The 19,937-nt window shown below is 42.1% G+C and overlaps 1 protein-coding gene across 2 annotated transcripts in view; it reads right to left on the bottom strand.

Moving 5' to 3' along the window:
* The window catches only part of Trio (trio Rho guanine nucleotide exchange factor), a 319,992-nt gene that overhangs the window by 145,625 nt on the left and 154,430 nt on the right, over positions 1-19,937 (bottom strand). For both annotated transcript variants that reach the window (XM_010631520.2, XM_010631521.1), the window contains exons 9-10: positions 16,915-17,145; positions 5,444-5,566 (exon numbers count right to left, since the gene is read on the bottom strand). In XM_010631520.2, coding sequence (XP_010629822.1) covers positions 5,444-5,566; positions 16,915-17,145 — 354 coding nt within the window. The remainder of the gene's footprint in view (positions 1-5,443; positions 5,567-16,914; positions 17,146-19,937) is intronic.

The following is a 19,937-nucleotide window of genomic DNA, read 5'->3' as shown; positions in this document are numbered from 1 at the left end:
AAAAAAAAAAAAAAAAAAAAAAAAAAAGGGAAAAAAGAGAAGAAAAGAAATAAGGCTCTTAATTAAGCACTAACAATCCCTCTGTTCTTATTTTTAAGATTTTTCCACAGTCCGTTCTGTGCAAATCAAAAATATAAACAAATTATAATTTGCCTTAAGAGAAAGCAGACAAAAATGAGAGGGAAGAGCTGTGCAGCTGGTGAAGGTGCCTCACTTCATCCTGTGTTGGAGCAAGAGAAAAGCCACTCTGTCCTTGGAAAGGAGTGAGAATTCCCAGCAATTGAAACTGTACATGTAAAGTACAGTTCGCCTTGATGCCAAGGCCCACTCTGTCTAGACCATGCCCATTGTACATGGGCACTACAAAGCCAAGCTCCTGCGGGGCCACCTAATGTCACAACCTCTTCCACTGAAAATGCTATTACAAGCTCTTTACCAAATGGGTAGCAAGGGGGTACTGCTTCAGGTCTCTAGGTCTCAAGACCTCAGGCCCATACCTCGCGTACACCACAGTAGCCCCTCGCCTCCAGCACCTCACGTCAGGTGTGCTGAGCGGAGTATCCTCTTGTCCCAATGAGCCTGTGATGGGTCCGAAGAGTCTGCTGTGCTCGGTCCTATCTATGTGCACAGGAGCTGGCATGTACCAGATCAGAGGGCTACTCTGCTCCCTCCTGATGACTCATGCCTGTCACACAACAAGTCAGTGCATATCTGTGGACTGATGGGTGGGACAGTGATACTTGAAAGCAGGAGAAGGGGAATGCTGTGAACAGTTAAGATGGAGTTGGCAGTTACCAAATGCATATTCTAAACAAATCCCTGAGTGCCTGCTTGTTTGCAGATCGAGCCACAGACCTAAAGCTGGACAGTGGGGAACCAGGAAGTAGAGTAAAAGTGGCAGAGCATTCTTCTGAAAGCAACAGGTATCTACAGTACATAGCAGAAGCACCTGACATGCCTTAAGAGAGGAGAGGAAGAAAACAGAACGAGACACTGAAGATGGCGGGGACAGAGGACACTCTTAAGGACCAGCGCTGGGAGCAAAAGCTACACCGTGAAAGCGACGAAGCACAGGCGCACCCATGTGGTGGGGGAGGCCTGAGTGCACACCCGAGAAGGAGAGGGGCCCAGACAGGAGAGCCAGGTCACATGCAAGTGGTTCCCAGGCCTGAAAGGCCAGGCACACAGCAGGTCCTATGGCCTTGCTGCCCCAAAGTCCTTCCTGTTGACCCCACACCTGCCTCTAATATTTATTTACTTATTGGTACCAGGGACTGAACTCGGGACCTTGTGCTTTTGAGGCAGATGGTGGAACCACTGAGCTAAATCCTGGCCCTCTTCTCTCTCTTTTTTTTTTTTTTTTACCATCAAACTGAATTCTGTAAAGTTTCATGTCTTGGCTTAACTTATCAAGGACAGCCATCTAACAATAACCAGGCCTGTTCAGGAGATCTAGGTCTGCAGCCACCTGCTGCCTCTTTGCCCCTTTTCTCATGGAACAGCTGGCATGATGATTATTTATACACTAGAGGGAAGGAATGTGAGTGTAGCTCTCTGCAATGTGAGCAAACTTCATATACAGTTCACTTTCTCTATTTGGGGAAGACAGCCAAGCAGCCTTGGAATCCCGGGGAACAGCAGCAAGACATGATGAGTAAGACTGAAACTCAGCAGGATGACAGAAGGAGCAGCCAAGCACTGGTCTTTCTCCTCACCAGGGCTGGGAAGCACACACAGCACAAATGCTACATTAAGCCTTTGATTGTCCCGGAAATGCTACAGCGAAAATACTCACTTCCTAAAAAGAAACTTCTCCCACTCTTGTGCCAAGAAGTTGTGTGGACATCTCTGATGACTGTCTTAGAATTGAGCAAGGAAGTTTACCCTGGTAATTAGCCACAGGTGACATTTTCATGTGGTTGGGCAGAACCAAGGAATGGAGGGAGAAAGGCCACCTGGAGTGACAGACTCACGAGCTATTCGGTAAGCTCTGGACTTCCCTACTAGAAAATGCTCAGGGAGTGGGAGGAAGAGGTGACGCCATCTCAGTGGACAGGCAAGTGTAAATACACTACTCCTTCAAGATCCTCAACTTCTAGAAATGGGTTGTTTGCAGTTCTGCCTCTTAAATGCTTTGGTGCCTGAGGTCTTTGCTCATATGACTAATTTTCACATTTCTCCTCAAACCACAGTTAATTAAAGCAGTAGTTATCTTATAAAAATATAAAGGGGAGGGCTGGGGATTTAGCTCAGTGGCACCGCATCTGCCCTCAAAGTGCAAGGTCCTGAGTTTGATTCCCCAGTACCAAAAAATAAAAAAATAAAGAGGAGATAAGAGCATATCTTCCACATTTGTTCTGCTATAAGAAAACAAAATATTTCCCAGCAAAGGAGTAGGGAGACTGTAGGGAAGAGGGAAAGGGGATGTTATGAGAATTCCTGCAGCAAGTCCTGTGAGCCACAACAGCATAAGGCAAATTAATTAATAAAGACAGAAATGAGACTTTGAGAAAAAGTTGAGCTTTGGGCTTGTTCAATGCTACTGTGGGCAGCAAAAAAAAAAAAAAAAAAAAAAAGATCTGGAGCTTGAGTTTGCTACACCTTTATTTCTTAAGTACATGGGGAGTAACAGATGACTCAGAGGGCTGCAGTGATAATCCTAGAACAAGGAATTTATGCAAAGATCCCATTTCCACGAGGAATTTATGTTGATTAGGAATTTGTTCCTTCCCAGGATGTCTTCAGCTGGTTTAGTGCTGCCCTGGAGCAACATAACATCATGGAACCACTAAGGTTTTAGCTGTGAATGGAGGCAAAATGGAGTTATGTCTCCACACGCCATAGCCAGACTGCAGGCAGGAAAACTAGGCCTAATCATAATTTAATTGTGAAATCATTTTCCCGCAAAACTATGTAGAATTGTTCCCAACATGAGACCACATGAAATATGAAAAGAGAAGTGCTGTCAAAAAGGCAAAGGATGTGAGAGAATGAAAAGATGAAAATAAAGTGTTTGTAGATGGGGAGGGGAGGATGGGGTGAAGGGAGGGCAGAGGTAAGGGGAAAAAATGAGAATCAAGACTTGTCATGTAAAGGTACACGATCCCAACAATGAATGTAACTGTACTGTATCCCTAAAATGTACCAATAAACTCAATAAAATTAAAAAAAAAAAAAAAGACAAAGGAAGTGTATGGCAAGGCTGTGGGACTCATAATCTTTTCTTACTCATTTCTCCAGAGCAATAAAACAGAAAAGTTGTGACTATTTTATATATTAAGACATGTAAAGAAGGTAACTTTGTTTTCCTGATACAGATGTGTCTCCTTGCTCAGGTTGGCCTGGAACTCACAACTCTCCCAGCCCACCCTCCCAAGTAACTGAGATTACACAGTGCCTTGTTCAAGAAGGTAACTTTTCTTTTTTTTTTTTTCAGTTGTCACAAGAAGGTAATTTTTCAAAGGCATCTTCACAGAACAGGACTTAAATGCAGTTTGTGTATTATCATAAAATTCCATCCCATATTTTCGTTCTTAGACTAGAAGGCAAATGTGATGCACACTGCCCTGGTTTAGTTTTGTTTGAATTTGAGATCACACTTCCTTTAATAATTGAAGGACGTCTTCATTTCTAATAACATTTTCATACTCTCAGGTCTATTTTGTCTTATAGTAATATTCCTACAACAATTTCTTTATCATTAATATTTTCCTGATAGATCGTTTCCTAATATTGTTTACATTTTCCAGCTCCTTGGGATATTTATGTTTGAGGTGGACCCACTGAAAACAGCATATATAATTTTATAAAAAGATCCATTCTGAGAATGTTTGTCTTTTAACAGATAGACTATTTTTCATTTACTGTAATTACTGGTGCTTTGGACAAATCACTACATCTTATTTTGTGACTTCTATCATGACTCTTCCTGTATTTTTTATTTTTCCGCTTCTTTCAGCCCTTGGTTTTCAGCATTTCTTTTCCCTTAACTTACTTGATATCTCTGTACTTTTGAGTGGTTGTTCAAAAATGCTCTGAGGCAGGCCTGAACTAACAAACTGAAAACAAGCGCAGTGCCTCCAGCTGGCTTCACGTGAGCACCCTTCCACCTTTCAGATGAGGGTAAACTGGCATTTCAGTTCCTTCCTGCTTTAATCTGGTTCCAGATTCATCTTTTGCTTCAATGATCACACTTTTAATCCACAAATATATATATCAGTTTCTTTGTTCACTGTTGATACCAACCCTTTTTCACATACTTCCTTTTATTTGCTTAAATTTTATTAAAAAAGTTTTGTGTTGCCAAACACTTAAATATGCTAGGTGCTGTTTTAGGAGTTAGTGATAGAAGTGTTCTTGTGGAGTTTAAATTATACTGAGTACTTTACATTATTCCCTTCCTAAAGTAGACGCTTTTGTTTTTCTGATAGTGTTTGAGTGGTAAAGTCTCTTGGTCTTGGTAATTATCCTCACCACTGAATGACAATTTAGCCAGTGCAGAAATCAAAGTTCAGAGTAACTTTCCCTCAGGATTCCATTCCACTGCTGTACAGAATCTATGGCTACTGACAAGAAGTCACTGTCTAATTTTCATTCCCACAGGTGTTGTTGCTTTCTTGTTTTGAAGACTTTGTAATCTCCTTCAGGTTTTTTTTTTTTTTGGGGCGGTACTGGGGATCGAACTTAGGACCTTGTGCTTGCGAGGAAGGTGTGGTGCCACTGAGCTAAATTCCTGGACCTCTCCTTTAGTTTTAATGTGATTTGTCTGAGTTTGGATTTGTCCCACTTAGACAACTTTTTTAAAACAATTTTTCTCTACTTCCTTTAAACTTGTGTGTATGTGCACACGGTGTGATGTTTCTGATCAGAAAGCTAACTATGGAGAGAGTAGGAGACTTGTTATATGGCCTGTGGGCATTACAGCCATGCTCAAAGTCCACATGGCCTGCCCTATGAACATGCTGCATTCCTGGCTCCTATTTCCTAAGTGCATGCAAACAGAACTAACAATATTGATGCTGGGCTGGGGATTTAGCTCAGCAGTTTGGTGGCTTGCCTTGTAAGCGCAAGGACCCAAGTTCAATCCCCAGTACCAAAAAAAAAAAAAGATTGATGCTGGGCTCATAATTATGGAAATGTAAGAACCATTGTTCTCTGACTAGGAACTGAAATGTCAGAAACTACTAAAACACTGGTACAACAGATGTGATAAAAACATCCTATACATTTATTTCAAGACTACCACAGTTTAGAGTCATCTGACTAAATCAGGTTTCTGCCAAGGCAATGACAACTTCACTCTGAAACTTGAGTTCAGCTTCATTGTATCACTGCAAACACATCTAGCAAAGGCTAAGTCATATCAGATGTGGTTAAAACTGTAATTCTAAACGGATCACACAGGTATTCGAGAGAGAAAAAATGGTGGAAGTCATTGTTTTACCTGTGCTACTTCTTCAAAATCTTCATGACGTTTCTGCAAAGCTCTGGCCCGATGAAGAGACTTTCCCACACCTGTGTGTTTGCTTAGAAATGCTTCTCCGTGGTTCTCAATCCAATCCAGCACCTACAGTGAAATACAACCACATGAGCACAAAAACAACATCCTGCTTGTTCAGCGTAATGAAGACACATTCTGTTGTCAAAATTCTGTAAGAGATAAGGAGCAAACTAGAAAAAAAATTGGAAGTACTTGGGTACTAACTTAACATACTGGATAATTACATCAGCTTTCCCACCAGGACTTTAAGCAGCTCTTACATTAAAAGTATAAGTCTGTCTATGTGTAAACATTGCATGCAACAATGATTAAATTAAATCTCACCTCATTTTATGCATGACTGAGCCACCAAACTGAGTGGGGTTTTGTACTAGAGGGCAGTCATCAGGCCACAGAGGCCGGTTTAACTTAACATTTTTTTTAAAGGCTCAAAGCTTCTCAACTCAGGCAATTCAAGTTTAACCGTATGATTAATTTTTTTCTTTCTCTCCTTTATAAGAGTCCAAGCATGTAAGTAAAACTTAAGAAAGCACAACACTTACATGTCTTACTCCCAGTCTTGAAGGATAATTTAGTCTACAAACTAAGATGTTGCGAGAGGTAAGCATTCCATGAATTTAATTACTTAAAAGTTCTTACTATTTGTAATCAACTACACTCAAGAAAAAGAGCAAAACAAAGCAGGGGAAAATAATGCTCTGAAGTCCACAGCTGGGACTGAGTAGTTCACTGGCTCTCACACTTGTGAAATCACAGAACAATGACCATTATCTAATAAAATAGTTCCACTGTATCAAATGCATATTTTGTCTGTTTCACGGAGTGAGCAAAAAAACGCAAGTCAGTGATGTCTTTAACTAAAAATACATAGCTGAAAGATTTTATCCCCCTACCCCCATACCAGGGATCGAACTCAGGATCTTGTGCTTGCCAGGCAAGTATGGTACCACTGAGTTACATCCTTGGCCCTCAGAAAAATTTTAAATATTTAAAACATATTTGTTAATGTGCGGTTGAAGCACTGAAGGTTCACCTATATTTTCCATGATTGTAACTATGGTACTTAGGGACAAACTACCTTAGAATGGGTAACTTATAAGCAATAGAAACTTCCTGCTCATAACTCTGGAGGCTAAGTACAGATCAAGGCACCAGCAGATTCAATGTCTGTTGAGGGCTCATTCCTCATAGATGGACTCGTCTATGTCCTCATGTGGCAAAGGCTCCCTCAGGCCTCTTTCACAGAAGCACAAAGCCCATTCATGCAATGGAGGCCTCATGACCTAATCACCTTCCCACCTATTACTACACCACACTGCAGATTAGGTTTTCACTAATGGTGTCAGAGGACACACACAGATCACAGCAGGTACCAAAGCACACAAATCAAAATGATCTTGGACAGACGAACAAACAGGGGTTTGCCTGATAAGGCAGTGGTCTAGAGGGCAACGAGAAGCACAACAGTCTCCGCTTCTGCCAATGGCTAAATAAAACAGGCTTAATTTATGGTCCACTGGTTCTAAAAAGATCCCTTCCCCTTTATTAACCGAACTATTGAGTGATCAGCTGTGCTGACAGAATCTAGAAAAAAAGAGGCCACTGGTACAGACTAGAGCCCACCTTGTTTTCCACTGCTCCACACAGTGCCCCTCGAGCACCTTTCTGTGTAGGATTTAGGAAAGTCAGTGTTACACATAAATACAATGCCTCTGAACCTTAACAAACCTCTGGTCCTCTGCAACCACCCTTGCAGGACTGGCAGCAGCTGAGATCAGAAATAGAGGCAGGATAGAGGTGGAGGTCAGCCAGCAGGGGGTGCTCAAGACAAATTACATCCCCACCTTAGGAATACGGTTCATTTCTGACCTTTTCTGACCATATCGGCCTTCAGTGCATGGCCCGGGTCATACTAGCAGAGTAATTTTTCTGGCTCCATCTGTATTCTCATCCACCCCCTAATTCTCCTGATTCTCCCTTGAAAAGCTCTCACTTCACTCCTTCACTGAGGTCCCTCCCCTGCACACAGAGGACCTGACTGTGCGCTCTCAGGTGAGCTCCTTATCCGTCATGTCAGTTTCTGGCTCAATGGTGATGACTGCAGGACCTGTGAGTATTCAATGATATCTTCTGAAGCAGCTTAACTTTAGGCAACTGCACAGCACATGTGCCATTGCCTCCCATAATCCAGAACCTCTGGCTGCTTTCTAATTTTAGGCTCCTTGATGACACAGGCTATAAATACCTCATCGCTTATTAATTAGTGTACTTGGCACACTAGTTTTCTTTCCTGAGATTCCAAAGACAGCAAGGAGTCCTTGGGTGGTGCTTTCTTCATCACCTGATTTCAAGGCAGATGTAAGCAGAAGACAGTCTCTTAGTACATACTATAAAACATGGTTCCTCCTAGAGAGATGTCTCAATAACTTTAAGACCTCTGCATCCTGAAGAATGGATACATTTAATGGAATGTGTCTCTGGGCATGAGGCCAATACCATGCAGAAGACAAGTACGAAATACTTTAAACCTGAAAGGGATCTAGAGGCATGTAAGTAATACCTATGCTACACTTCATTACTTGTAAGATCTTCATGAAGGGCTAAGGAGATTTTTAAAAATTATATAGCATATACCTTAACTTAAAAAAATCCATCAGTAAGCAGCAAGTTTTATGATTACAACTAATTCTTCAGGGACTTAAAACTGTTTAAGGGCAAAATTTCAAAGAGTAAAACAATAAACTACTTGGTAGAGAGAAAGGAACCAAATACAGTATTTTAAATATAATAAAAATTTGTATTTCAAACATAAAGGAAGTATCACAGGATGTATAATTTGGAAACAAAAGCTACTCAGGTTGTAATGGACATTTTTATTTTATCAATGGTTCTCTCAGACAAAACTGTAAATCCAGATGAAATTATGTTTCTCCAAAAGATATGAAAGTAATTCAAATAATAATGAATAATTCTGAACACTTATTAAAATAGAAGACACTTATGAATATCCCCAACCAAATTCTCCCACTAGGTTGTTACTTTTTTAAAATACACACAAATTTCTCAGGCTGACAAAGGATCCTAAGGCCATATATATTTGTCTAGTAACATTAACTGAAAGATATGCTTGTGAACTCCTTCAATCTAAAACATAAAAAGACTGGCCAATCAGGGAGCTTATCATCCTAGGCCTGCTAGCTGTCTCCCTGACCTCAGTCCTGGCCAGTGCTGCCAGCTACGTGCTGTGACCTCAGCTCCAGGAGTAAGTGGGCATGGGTTTGTGGCTCTCCCTCCAGAGCTGAGGAAAAGGACAAACAGATCCCTCCAGGGCCACCAGAACAGGAGAAGAAAAGCCGGGAGGCCAGCACCATCCTCCTCTCTACTCAGAGCTCGTTCTTCTGCAATTAGTGCCCACTAATGGACACAACTCTAAGACCAAGGTCCCTCCAAAATGCAATGCGCAATTAAGATACAGATTCTTAAGTTAAATATCAGATACACAGGAAATCATGCAGATTAAGCTTCGCTCCCTCCTGATTATTATCATTTCTTAGCTAACCCTGACCTTGTCATTTGAGCACTTGCTGCTGAAGTGGGCAGGGGCCATGATACATCTGTCACTGAGCTCACGAAGTCGGGCCTGATGCATCCTGATGCTCTACTGTATCCTGCCTCTGCTCAGACTTGGCGCGGCTGACATACAGGGAGTGTAACAAGGTAGAAAAGAAAAGAGCTCTGATTTTGTTTCAGAGAAGTTCAGTCTGCTGCAGAAATCCTCTAAACACATGAATGTAATAATGTAGAGCACGTCTGGGTTAGGGCAAAAAACACTCACCAGCTCTACTGAATGTCCAGGCCAGTCACAGGCCAGTTTCCCCCACTCACGTGGCAAAGTTCCGGCCATCTTGTATACTCTGTAAAAAAGTTTTCCGCACTAAGGCCCCACTACCTAATATTCACCACATCTTGTGAATTCCTATATCTAAGTAATTATTATTTTGAGAATGTGTGAATAAGTAACTAAATCTTCATCAAAGAGGAAGAAATTCTAACAAAGCTCACCTCACAACATGTCCTCAGAAGACCAACATGGTATCTTTCCTGTCAAATGCAGAAGTATTTTTTTTTAAATACTTGAGCAGTTTTATATCATCACTAAGCAACATAACACCGTGATGCTGTCATACCAGCAGTATTTATTGAGTCATTATTCGGCTCTGTGCTTACGAGAGCAATACAGAGCCACAATTCCTTACCCACAAAAAAATGAAATTTCAAATACTTTTTCAAAACTTACTTCCAGTAAAACTTGATCCGAGGCTATTTATAGTCTCTACTGATACCTTTAATGCAAGTCTTCGTACCTTTACCTGGCTTTGGAAATAGTCATGTGCTTGATAGGGGTGGGGGGGGGTGCCCAGACTCCACTAGGTATGTTGTGTGCCATACACTGTCACTTCTAACCTTCAAAAACCTCTCATTTCGAAATCACATCTCTTCCCAGCGGTTATAAATGTAAGAAAATATACTTTCATTACTGTCCCTTTTAAGCCAGAAAATGAGGCGCAGGGAATTTAATATGCCCAAGGAAAGGTGAGAACACAGGGCTTCTCAGTACCAACTGTAGCTCTTAATCCCTACTTCCTGATACAGTTGTCTCTGAATTCCACCTGACTGCCTTTGTAGCACTTCTAAGACTGCAGTCCTAAACTCTAAGTAAAAACTCCGACATAAAACAACCAGAACACACCAAGGGAATATCCACAGGAAATATACAAACATTTGTTAACTTCAGCATCTATTTTATAGAGATATATAGTGGGGCTGGGGATTTAGCTCAGTGGTTCTGCTGCCTGCCTCACAAGCGTAATGGCCCAAGTTCAATCCCTGGTACCACCCCCCAAAAAAGAGCAAAGACATAAAGACATATATAGTGAATAAATAAGTCTACTCTGTCGTATTAATGACTCCCTCAAAAATCGCATTTTATGTACCTAAAAATGAAAACAAACTCATTCTATGTTCAGTTTCACAAGTACTTGAAGGAAATGAAAAACAAAGGTAACTCTAAATTTGTTCTTTTTCATACAAAATCAGTTTTCCAGTTATATAATATTAACGTCATATTACCCACCCTACATTCTATATAAAACCAAAATATTCATTAAAACTGGTTTCATTTTAGTGATAGTCTCATTCAACCACTGTTGCTTTGAAACCACTGAGAAACAGATATGTGTTCTGATCTTTCTTAACTATGGAATCAATGGTATTTAAGCGATATAATAAAGGATGACTGATCGACTAGGTGACATCACTTCAATCTACTAAGCATACGCCGGGTGACCCAAGGAGGGCTTTCACTTAGATAATGTTCATCATGACTGGTGGTGTAGCATTGTTGTGAAGATTCAATATTATTGTACTAATGAAATTTACATACAAAGGAAGAAATCACAAATGAAATTTGAAGATCAAAAACACTCAAGTTTAAGTTACTGGAATTCACATAGGTGTCCCATGTTAAGCCGGCTCATTTCTTAATGCGTGGAGCACGTTTCACTCCTGTGGGCAGGGTCTTGGTCATGCTCTTCCCTTTGCAGGGAGAACAGGAACCCCCATCTGCTTCAAGCCACAGATCCCAGCACACAGAGAGGCGCAAGCAAGGTGTGGGCAGCTGTGCACAGCAGGCAGGGCTGGGGCCACATGTCAATGCAGCAGAGCCCTTCTCCCTTGTCTCACAACTTTTAAAATCACTCAGCTGTGCTGTTGCTCTTTTTGTTGTTGTTGTTGTTTGTTTGTTTGTTTGTTTGTTTGAGACAGGGTCTCACTATGTGTGAGACTGACCTGGAACTCACTATGTAGACCAGGGTGCTCTAGAACTCACAGCGATCCTCCTGCCTCAACCTCCTGAGTGCTGGGATTACAGGCGTGCGCCACCATGCCTGGCTTGTGCTGTTGCTCTTGATTCTCAATGTAAAGTCAGCTAAAAGCCCCCAATACTACCCATGCCACAGTGTAAATGCTTGGCTGCCTTGAAATTTCCTCTGCCAATTAATTAGTCCATTATCCTTAATCTCAGTCTCACCCAGTGAAACATGAGGAAAATGTAGACAAATTTTCTGCCACAGTATAACACACAGGGCCTGGAATCCAACGGCCAATGGAGTCTTTGATCCCAACTGAAACAACTGAAACCTCCCAAGCCTGTCTCTGCTGCCTGCACCTCTACACGCATTCTGATCTGACCTCAGAAGAATTTCCCATCAAGCTCAGCTTACAGCATTCTACGGTGCCTCTCCAGACAGCATCTCCACACCTTTGCAGACTTTGGAAGGCTTCTGAACCACACGGTCAGGTAGCATCACAGCAACAGCCCACTCCCAATACCAAAGTTTATCTTACTCACTTTCTGTGTGGGTGAGACACAACACCCAACACCCACAATAAAGGGAGGTGAGATTTATTTCAGCTCATGTTTGTCCATAGTTGGCTGGCTTCAAGGCAGGACGGCCTGGCAACAAGGGCCTGGCGGAAGACCAGCTGAGCACAGCATGGCAGACAGAAAGCAGAGCGCAAAGGGAGAAGCCAGGGAGGGAGATAAATCCTCCCGAAGCACTCTTCAGTGAACCACCTCTTCCAGCCAGACCCATCCTAACAGCAAGACAGCTGCAAGACCCCATAATCCATCACCTCCCTAAAATCACACATCAATATGTAAACCATAACATGGCAATGGCCCAGAAACAAGTCAAGCAGTGTGGAGAGATGGCTTTTACTGGCTGAAGGTCAGCGGCACTTCTTTATAGACCTGAGAGCTGCTTTTTCGCCTCTTGGGAACTTATCATGACTTTCTTCTGCTCCTGGAATTCAGCACGAAGGACTTGTTTTTATTCAAATAACTAATATTCTTACTACAGATTCCCCCTGTACTTCCAAAATTGCTGTGCACTGAAATTATCCCTCCCTCATCCTGTTGTACCCAAGCCAACCTTGATCAGAAAACTTGGCTCCTACAGTCCAGACAGACATTGTGGTCCAGTGGTGGTGAAACTACGGCACGTGTCACTTTGGGCGGTCTGTCACTGCCGAAAGCTCTGAAAGGTTCATCATCACTGCCCTAGTTCTCCAACATCAGGCAAAGCCTCTGTTCCTAACTGACTGATCTCCATCCAGGTCACCCGATTCCAATACAAGGTGAACCTTCTCCTACCACTCCAGATTGAACAAAACTTTTAACCCAAAAGAGTCTTTAGTTAGTAAAAGTGGGGAATTTCTTAGTTTTCCTTATTTATTCATTCAACAAGTATTGACCATTTACTATTCCAGACATTTGGGAAGCCCTAGTGAATAAAATGCCACTGGATGCCCCTAAGGACCTTAACTTCTGCTCTACAGGATGTGTCCACGACCTGCATGAGCATCTGTATGCAAAGCTCTCCAGGCTCCTGGCCTCTGCTTGCTCTCTCCACTTCACGGCGCACACAGGACTGGAACAATCTTTCTGAGGCACACAGAACAGTGCCATCCAACCGCAATACCCACAGCATCAGGTCAGAAAGCATAGTGCCAAGGCCCATCAGGGTCTGAAGCTGAGACAGTGAGGCAGGTAAAGGACTGATTCCCTGGCAGCCTGGCCAGGACAGGAAGAGGAGAGAAGCACCCAGAAGGCATGGGATGAGGTTGACACTAGGCTGGTGTCCCCCACTGCCCCGCCCTGGACACATTTGGCTCTGGAATCAATGGACTGGCCAGTATGAGTCAGTTTATGCCTCTTCAACACAGCCCCGGAGCTTACAGAATCAAGTCCCAGTCCTTCACCATGGAGGCCACATGTTTCTAACCAGCTCCATGATACTTTTTCCTCCACACCCTCCTTCCAACCAGGCTGGATACCTACAGCTTTGGGGTAAGCCTGAGCCTTTCCTGTCCCTGCTGTCACTACAATTTCTACTGTCCACTCCTCAACCTCCTCACTTTCTATGTAACCTGAAGGAGCACTCAGATTCATGTGAAAACTTCCCAGGTCCCTCCTACGAGGACTATTACCTGTGCCTCTCCTGCTTCTCATTTTTCCTTTTACAACAGAGCCTCATGCTTGAGAAGAATGTAGCAAAGCTTTCAGGAATACCTAAATTTGAGCAGACCCCTCAATCACACACAAGTGGCCTTCAAGTAGGTAAGAGAACATGGTTGGAGTATTAGTTTCCTTTACCCCTCCCTGCTGACTAGCACCCTGATAGACATCATCCAAATTTATGTCTTACCAAAATTATGCCTGCCAATAATCAAAGACAACAATGTTACATCTGAGCATGTTGTGATCTAATTGATTAGATTATTAAGACATCTGTTTTTTTAAAAAAATTCTGTCTGTTCGCCAAGAAACTTGGAACTCTTCACATGCTTAACAGTAGTTTTTGAAGCACCACATATTCAATGATTTTGAAATGAAAAATGAGTATACATTAAAAAAAAAGTTTAGAGTAGACTACATTTTCTTGATCTTTGTAAAAAAATTTTGTATTTTTTGTTTGCTTTTTGACAAGTTCTCCCTGTTTGGCCAGGGTTCAAGAGATTGACTTTAGCTTCATGCATAGGTGTGTACCACTGCACCTGGCATGTTTAACCATTTTTAAAGAATATCGGTTAATGGTCCAACACCAGAGTGGAGGGAGTTCTTCCAGATGTGATTCCACAGGGCGATGCTCAAGTATTTTTAGGAGAGGTCTCCCTACCTGACAAGCTTCTTCTATTTTTTTGTACTGGGTATCGAACTCAGGATTTTGCACTTGCAAGGCAGGCATGGTGCCACTGAGCTAAATCCCTGGCTCTGATGAGCTTCTTTTAGGGGAATCAGCCTGCTTCAGGAAAAAGAGCTAAAAGGGCCATCTAACTCCTTGTTGTATTAGAGTAATTAAATCCCAACAGTCCAAGAAAAGCTAGGTGAACTGGATTGGTGAGGTAGCAAAAGAAGTCAAACAGCATTTGCCCCGGGCCACTTCCACGACTCTATCCCACCTGAACAAGTACAGTGCTGTGCAACAAAAACAAATTACTTTTGAATAGAGAACAAAAGACAAGGCTGTGCAGTAACACTACTATTCACTCATTCATTCAGCCATTCCTCACTGAGAGCTACCCCAATAGTAAGCATTCAACAGAGGAAATACATGTAATTATTTGATCATCAGGAAACATGGCAGAGAGCTTTCATTCAAGTTAATGACGAAGGCTGCAAGTTGCTGCAAGGTTTCTCACCCACTCACTCGCCTGTGCTCTGATTTGGACATGTGGTTACGTGCGACCAGCCGCTTCAACTACCTCCCCTGTTCCCTGTCCCTGACTTCCACCCCAAACTCCCATACATAAGCTATGGAAAATTAACTGTGAAATCAAAACTAAACACGTCTTGAAAACCAACTCCCACGCCATTCTCTCACACCCAGTTCTTCAGGGACTCGCTGTTAACCATCTGGCAGATGTCTTTCCAGTGCTTCTCCACAGACAAGCATTTACTCTTAGGACTAGTATTTGCTAAGCTGCTCCTCCATTCTCTCAACAGTGTTTACAGATGCTTTTTCATTACTCAAAAGAACCAAACAAGGCCGGGATTTAGCTCAATGGTACTGCTGCCTGTTCATAGGCACAAGGTCATGAGTTCAATCCCTGGTACAAAAAAAAAAAAAAAAGTTACTAAGGTATCTCTAATTGGGTTATTGCTTTTGTCTGTACAAATCTGCCTTCTGCTGATAACATCTTTCTAAAAGTACGACTACTTTTTCCCCCATTTATACTCAGCTTATCTCTCCTACACTATGCTTAATATAGCAAAAACTTCCCTACGTATTAGCAATTCCCTGAGTCTCAGAAACACATTTTGGGTTTTGACATCTTATTGCCAAAATGTTTATTTTGATTAACCTTCTCAGTTTTTGTTCTTTGCTTCACAAGTAAAGCCTATGTAGAAATTTCCTGTTTGTATAACCAGTCCTGACCATTCTAGATTGTTAATCCAGAAAAAAAAAAAAAATTACTGGACTCCTCACCCTCTTCTGAAAGGCTTCCTTTGCTGTGCCTTCCCCTAACACATACAGTTTAGCAGCTTACTCTTGGCCCACTGGAAATGAGTCCCTTTAGAAAGTAAATTGGTTTATGGTTGTGTCATGATATTTGATCTGGGGGATATGCAGTGAGTGAGAAAAGTCTTTCATGATTATACTTACACTATTAACATTTCCTTGAGAGTTTTTGAACAACTGAGAAAAACAAAAATATGTGCTTTCGACCAGACAATTTTCATTCTCTCAATAACCTCTTTTAGAAGCCCTCTTCTAATATTCTTTCCCTGGCTATTAGATTCTTGAGCGACATCATCATTGTTAAGAAATATGAATAACATCAAAATGATTGTTCCTGAGGCACTTTGTAACCTTCAGAAAACTCAATAAAACAGCACAGCATGTAAAGATTATAAATTATAGCACATTAAAAATATTTTGAATTTACCATGTTTGCATTAAGTGAGGAATGATGGTCAGTGACAGGGACAGAACACGGTACAATTCTCTAACATCCCATCTACTCCAGAGAAACTCCACTTACCTTAGACAGTTCCTGAGAAGGTGGTACCTGAGAGCCTTGTGGACCTCAACAACTCAACATGGGCTTACTAGTGCTCCAGAAAAAGAATGGTTGGACCCAGACATTCCCCTAGGGCTGCAGGACCACTTTCCGGATGCCATGGGCATCTTCTTATATTGCAGAATTCCTCATCCCCAGAACTGGCATCTTGTTCACTTCTTGCTTTCCCCTCTACTTTAGGGCCAGGACCTGAACAGTAGCTTTATCTATCATGAAGCTGTATCACATTTCATGTGCTGCTACAGTTTTAGCCCTCAACAAACCTCTCTTTTTGCAGTGAGAGCATAAACAGGATGGGGACTTGACTTGCTCTTATTTTTGAAACAACAACAAAAAAGATGTTGACTGCTTAGAAATGAAATCATAAAAGTCCACTTTTCATTGGTGAGACCATTATTAAGCACCCCCTGTGGACCACGACTGCATTATTTAACAAACAGGAACAAAAGCATTGCTGGCTTACTGCTTAAGAAATCAAAGAGCAGGCCAATCTGGGCTGTCAGAATACGCCCGTGTAAGCACCACCAGCATATCCTCACAAGTACACGGCTGGGAATAGTCTGTGTCGACAGCAAAGCTCACAGGTTCTCCCCGCATCATCTCATGTGTTTGGTCACAGGAGCGGTGGCTGATAGCACCCCGTGTGTGCATTCACCCATGGTCAGCGAAGAAGCCCCTGCCCTCATAGTCCACTCTTCCACACCACAGATAATCCCCAAACTCAACCATAGAAGAGCCACTCCCCATGATGAGCACAATGTGAAACCAACCTGCTGAACGTCCTGCTGGAAAACACACAGCTGTAGCCTCTGATGGAGACGGACCTTGCGGTGCTGCCAGATGTTCTCAAGCTGTCGCTGGTGGTGCAGCACCTCGTGGATGACATCCAGGACGTGGTGCACAGCCTTGGAGTAGTTGGCAGAGGCCGTAAGGGAATCGGAGCTGCCAGGAGTCAAGGGTCGCTGGAGCTTGTCAAGGAGCGACTTCCCATCTTGGCTCACCTGCCCACAAAGTAAGTGAGCAATTATGCAAGGCACGTGGCTTTGCCCAGGCTGGACTTCAGAGGCTGTCCTCTGCGTGTGTTTAAGTGAGCAATTATGCAAGGCACATGGCTTTGCCCAGGCTGGACTTCAGAGGCTGTCCTCTGTGCATGTGTGCATTTGTACACAACACACACACACACATGTACACAATCACAGTCTTACTCAGTCTTATATCTTATACAGAATAAAACTTAAAAGAATCCATCAATTATCCAGTAATGTCACAAATTAAATGTTGTAGAGTTAAACTAAAGAAACTTCCATTATCATACAATATCATAATATACTATTCTCAGGAGTATACATTCTATTTTGACTTTAATAACATGAATCTGCAAACCTCAACTGTACCATTAGCATGTCTGTTGGTTAAAACTGAAAAGTGAGAATTTTCTCTTGGGCTTGTATGATGAAAATACAATAGATTATCACAATGGAGCAAAATGTTAATGCTGACTCAAAATCTCAAGTTAAAAAAAAAAAATCTACAACCCGGCATTAGACAAGGAATGTGTACTTAAGACTTCCTGAAAAGAGTAAGCAGCAGTTTTACTGCACACACACACAGGTTTGGTGGCACAGGCCTACAATCCCAGTGCTCTGGGAGGCTGACAAAGGACGGTCGCCAAACCCAGGCTCTGCCTGAAAAACTCAGTGAGAGCTCTTCTCAAAAAATTAAAAAGGACTGGCAATGTAGTTACAGAATTCTGGAAAGGCTGGGTTCAATCCCCAGCACCACAAAAACAAACAAACAAAAAATGCTGTTTTATTTGGTATATTAACTTTACAAAGAAATTTTGATTAGAATGCGATGATATTTTAAAAAGAGATTTTAGTGTGATGGCTGTTAATTATCAAGCTACAACTGAACTAAAGCATTCAGACTAACCACAGAAATAAGGAAAAGGGAGGGTAGAATATAGAAAGAAAACATGAATTTGTGATTCTCAAGATTTATGAGTAACTATACCAGAAGCAGCTGAAGAAATATGACCTGATCAAACAAGGAGGACACCGGCATGTGACGCCCAGGCTGTGTGAGCAGGGGCCTTGGGGAACCCTCTCCACCATCATCTTGCTGCTCAGACACTTCCAACTCTAAAACGCATGTGGGTTTTAGTTTAAAAACCTACAGTGACGGGGACACAAGGTATGGAGGAATAAGGGCACAGCTGACCGAGAGCCTCTGCAATCTAAAACCAGAGGTGGAGGCAGCCTCTGGAACTTCCTAACCTCTCCCTTCAATCTTCTCAGAACCGTAGTTATGCAGGAAAGTAACGCTTACTCTTCAGCACTTGATCTTAACAACAGTGCTGGTTGTACCTTACAAAGACTGGTTCAAATTCATCTAACACACCCTGTAGCAAAAGTTCAGAGAAAATAAGCCCAGCTGCAGATAGCAAGGTGAAAAGAACCACATTAGCCAATGGGTTAGTGCGTCAGCTGAAACAAAACGTGTTAAGAGAAACAGGAAATGGAAGTCTCCTGGCGCAGGGGTCTAGGCTAAGGACAGACAGCAGAGGCACAGTGGCTGACGGGGAAGGCGGAGTGGACAGGTTCAGAGACGCAGGGCACCCTGAAATAAGCAAAACCTGTGATAGATGAGGAACTGCCCTGCTTTCTGCCATCACCTGACCTCAGCTCACTGAGTTTTTTCTTTTTTTCCTTTCTTGTTTAGTTTCAACATCACTAATTTTGCCAGGAATGTGCTGAAATATTAACAGAGGGAAGGTAGAGTGTGGGTTTTCTTGGGGACTTTACAAGTGTGCCCCAAGGGTGCTGCTGCCGCCAGTGTACTTACGACACAGGAGTCCTACTTTATTTCAGCATAGCTTTTGTAGAACTGAGAATTTTAAAGTATTATTTAAGCATTCACATATATTTCAGTAACTTTCAGTCTTTACCTTTGTAAGAATCTAGCCTTTCCAGAATTCTTTAACTTCTGTATCTACGTGAAATAAATATGCTACAGTTTTGTGCAGATTAGTTGTTCCATTGCACAAAAATTAAGATTTTTAAATGGTACAGAATAACCAGAAGAAAATTAATGAAAGACACTGTTAAGTACAGAACAAATTAAATCTTATACAGTATATTTTAAGTGGTAAAACAATAAAAATTTGTGGTATGTAACATACTTTTGAATTTAATTATTGAACTAGGTAAGCAAATTTACTTCAAATATGCATTCTGGTTTTTGGTCTTTTGCTGTGTTGTGTTTGCCTGTTGAGATTGATCTGGTCTCTCTGCACCGTCCTGGCTGCTCTTGAAATCACTATGCAGCCCAAGCTGGTCTCAAAGTCCCAGTGATACTTTGGCCCCAGCCTTGCATGTGATAGGAGTACAGGCCTGCGCCAGAGGCCCAGCTTTGACTGTCCACTCTGCTTAACACTGTTTCTGCCAGCACATTCAGAGGCTGAGGCAGGAGGATCACAGGTTTGAACTCAATGTGGGCAATTTGGGAACGCTGAGACCCTGTATCAAAATAAACTAGGGTTGTAGCTCAATGTAATGGCCCTGGGTCAATCCCTAGAACACCAAAAAAGTTTAAAAAAACAAAAAAACAGAAAAAGCACAAAAACACTCTGCCTAGTTTCCTGGCACTCCAATGCTGCCTTGCCAGGGAAAACAGCTGCAAAAAGAAAACCAACCTTCATTTTTAAATAGATGGATTTTTCCATAATTTTAATGGATCAAATCAGCTCATTTTTCAGACTTTTCCTTGTTTTTCTTGGAATATACGACTTGGG

Source organism: Fukomys damarensis, unplaced genomic scaffold (genome assembly GCF_012274545.1).
Source record: "Fukomys damarensis isolate Sample0158 unplaced genomic scaffold, DMR_v1.0_HiC HiC_scaffold_1, whole genome shotgun sequence".
Taxonomy (NCBI): domain Eukaryota; kingdom Metazoa; phylum Chordata; class Mammalia; order Rodentia; family Bathyergidae; genus Fukomys; species Fukomys damarensis.
Note: the sequence above shows the minus strand (reverse complement) of the source record. Positions and strands in the feature narration are given on the sequence as shown.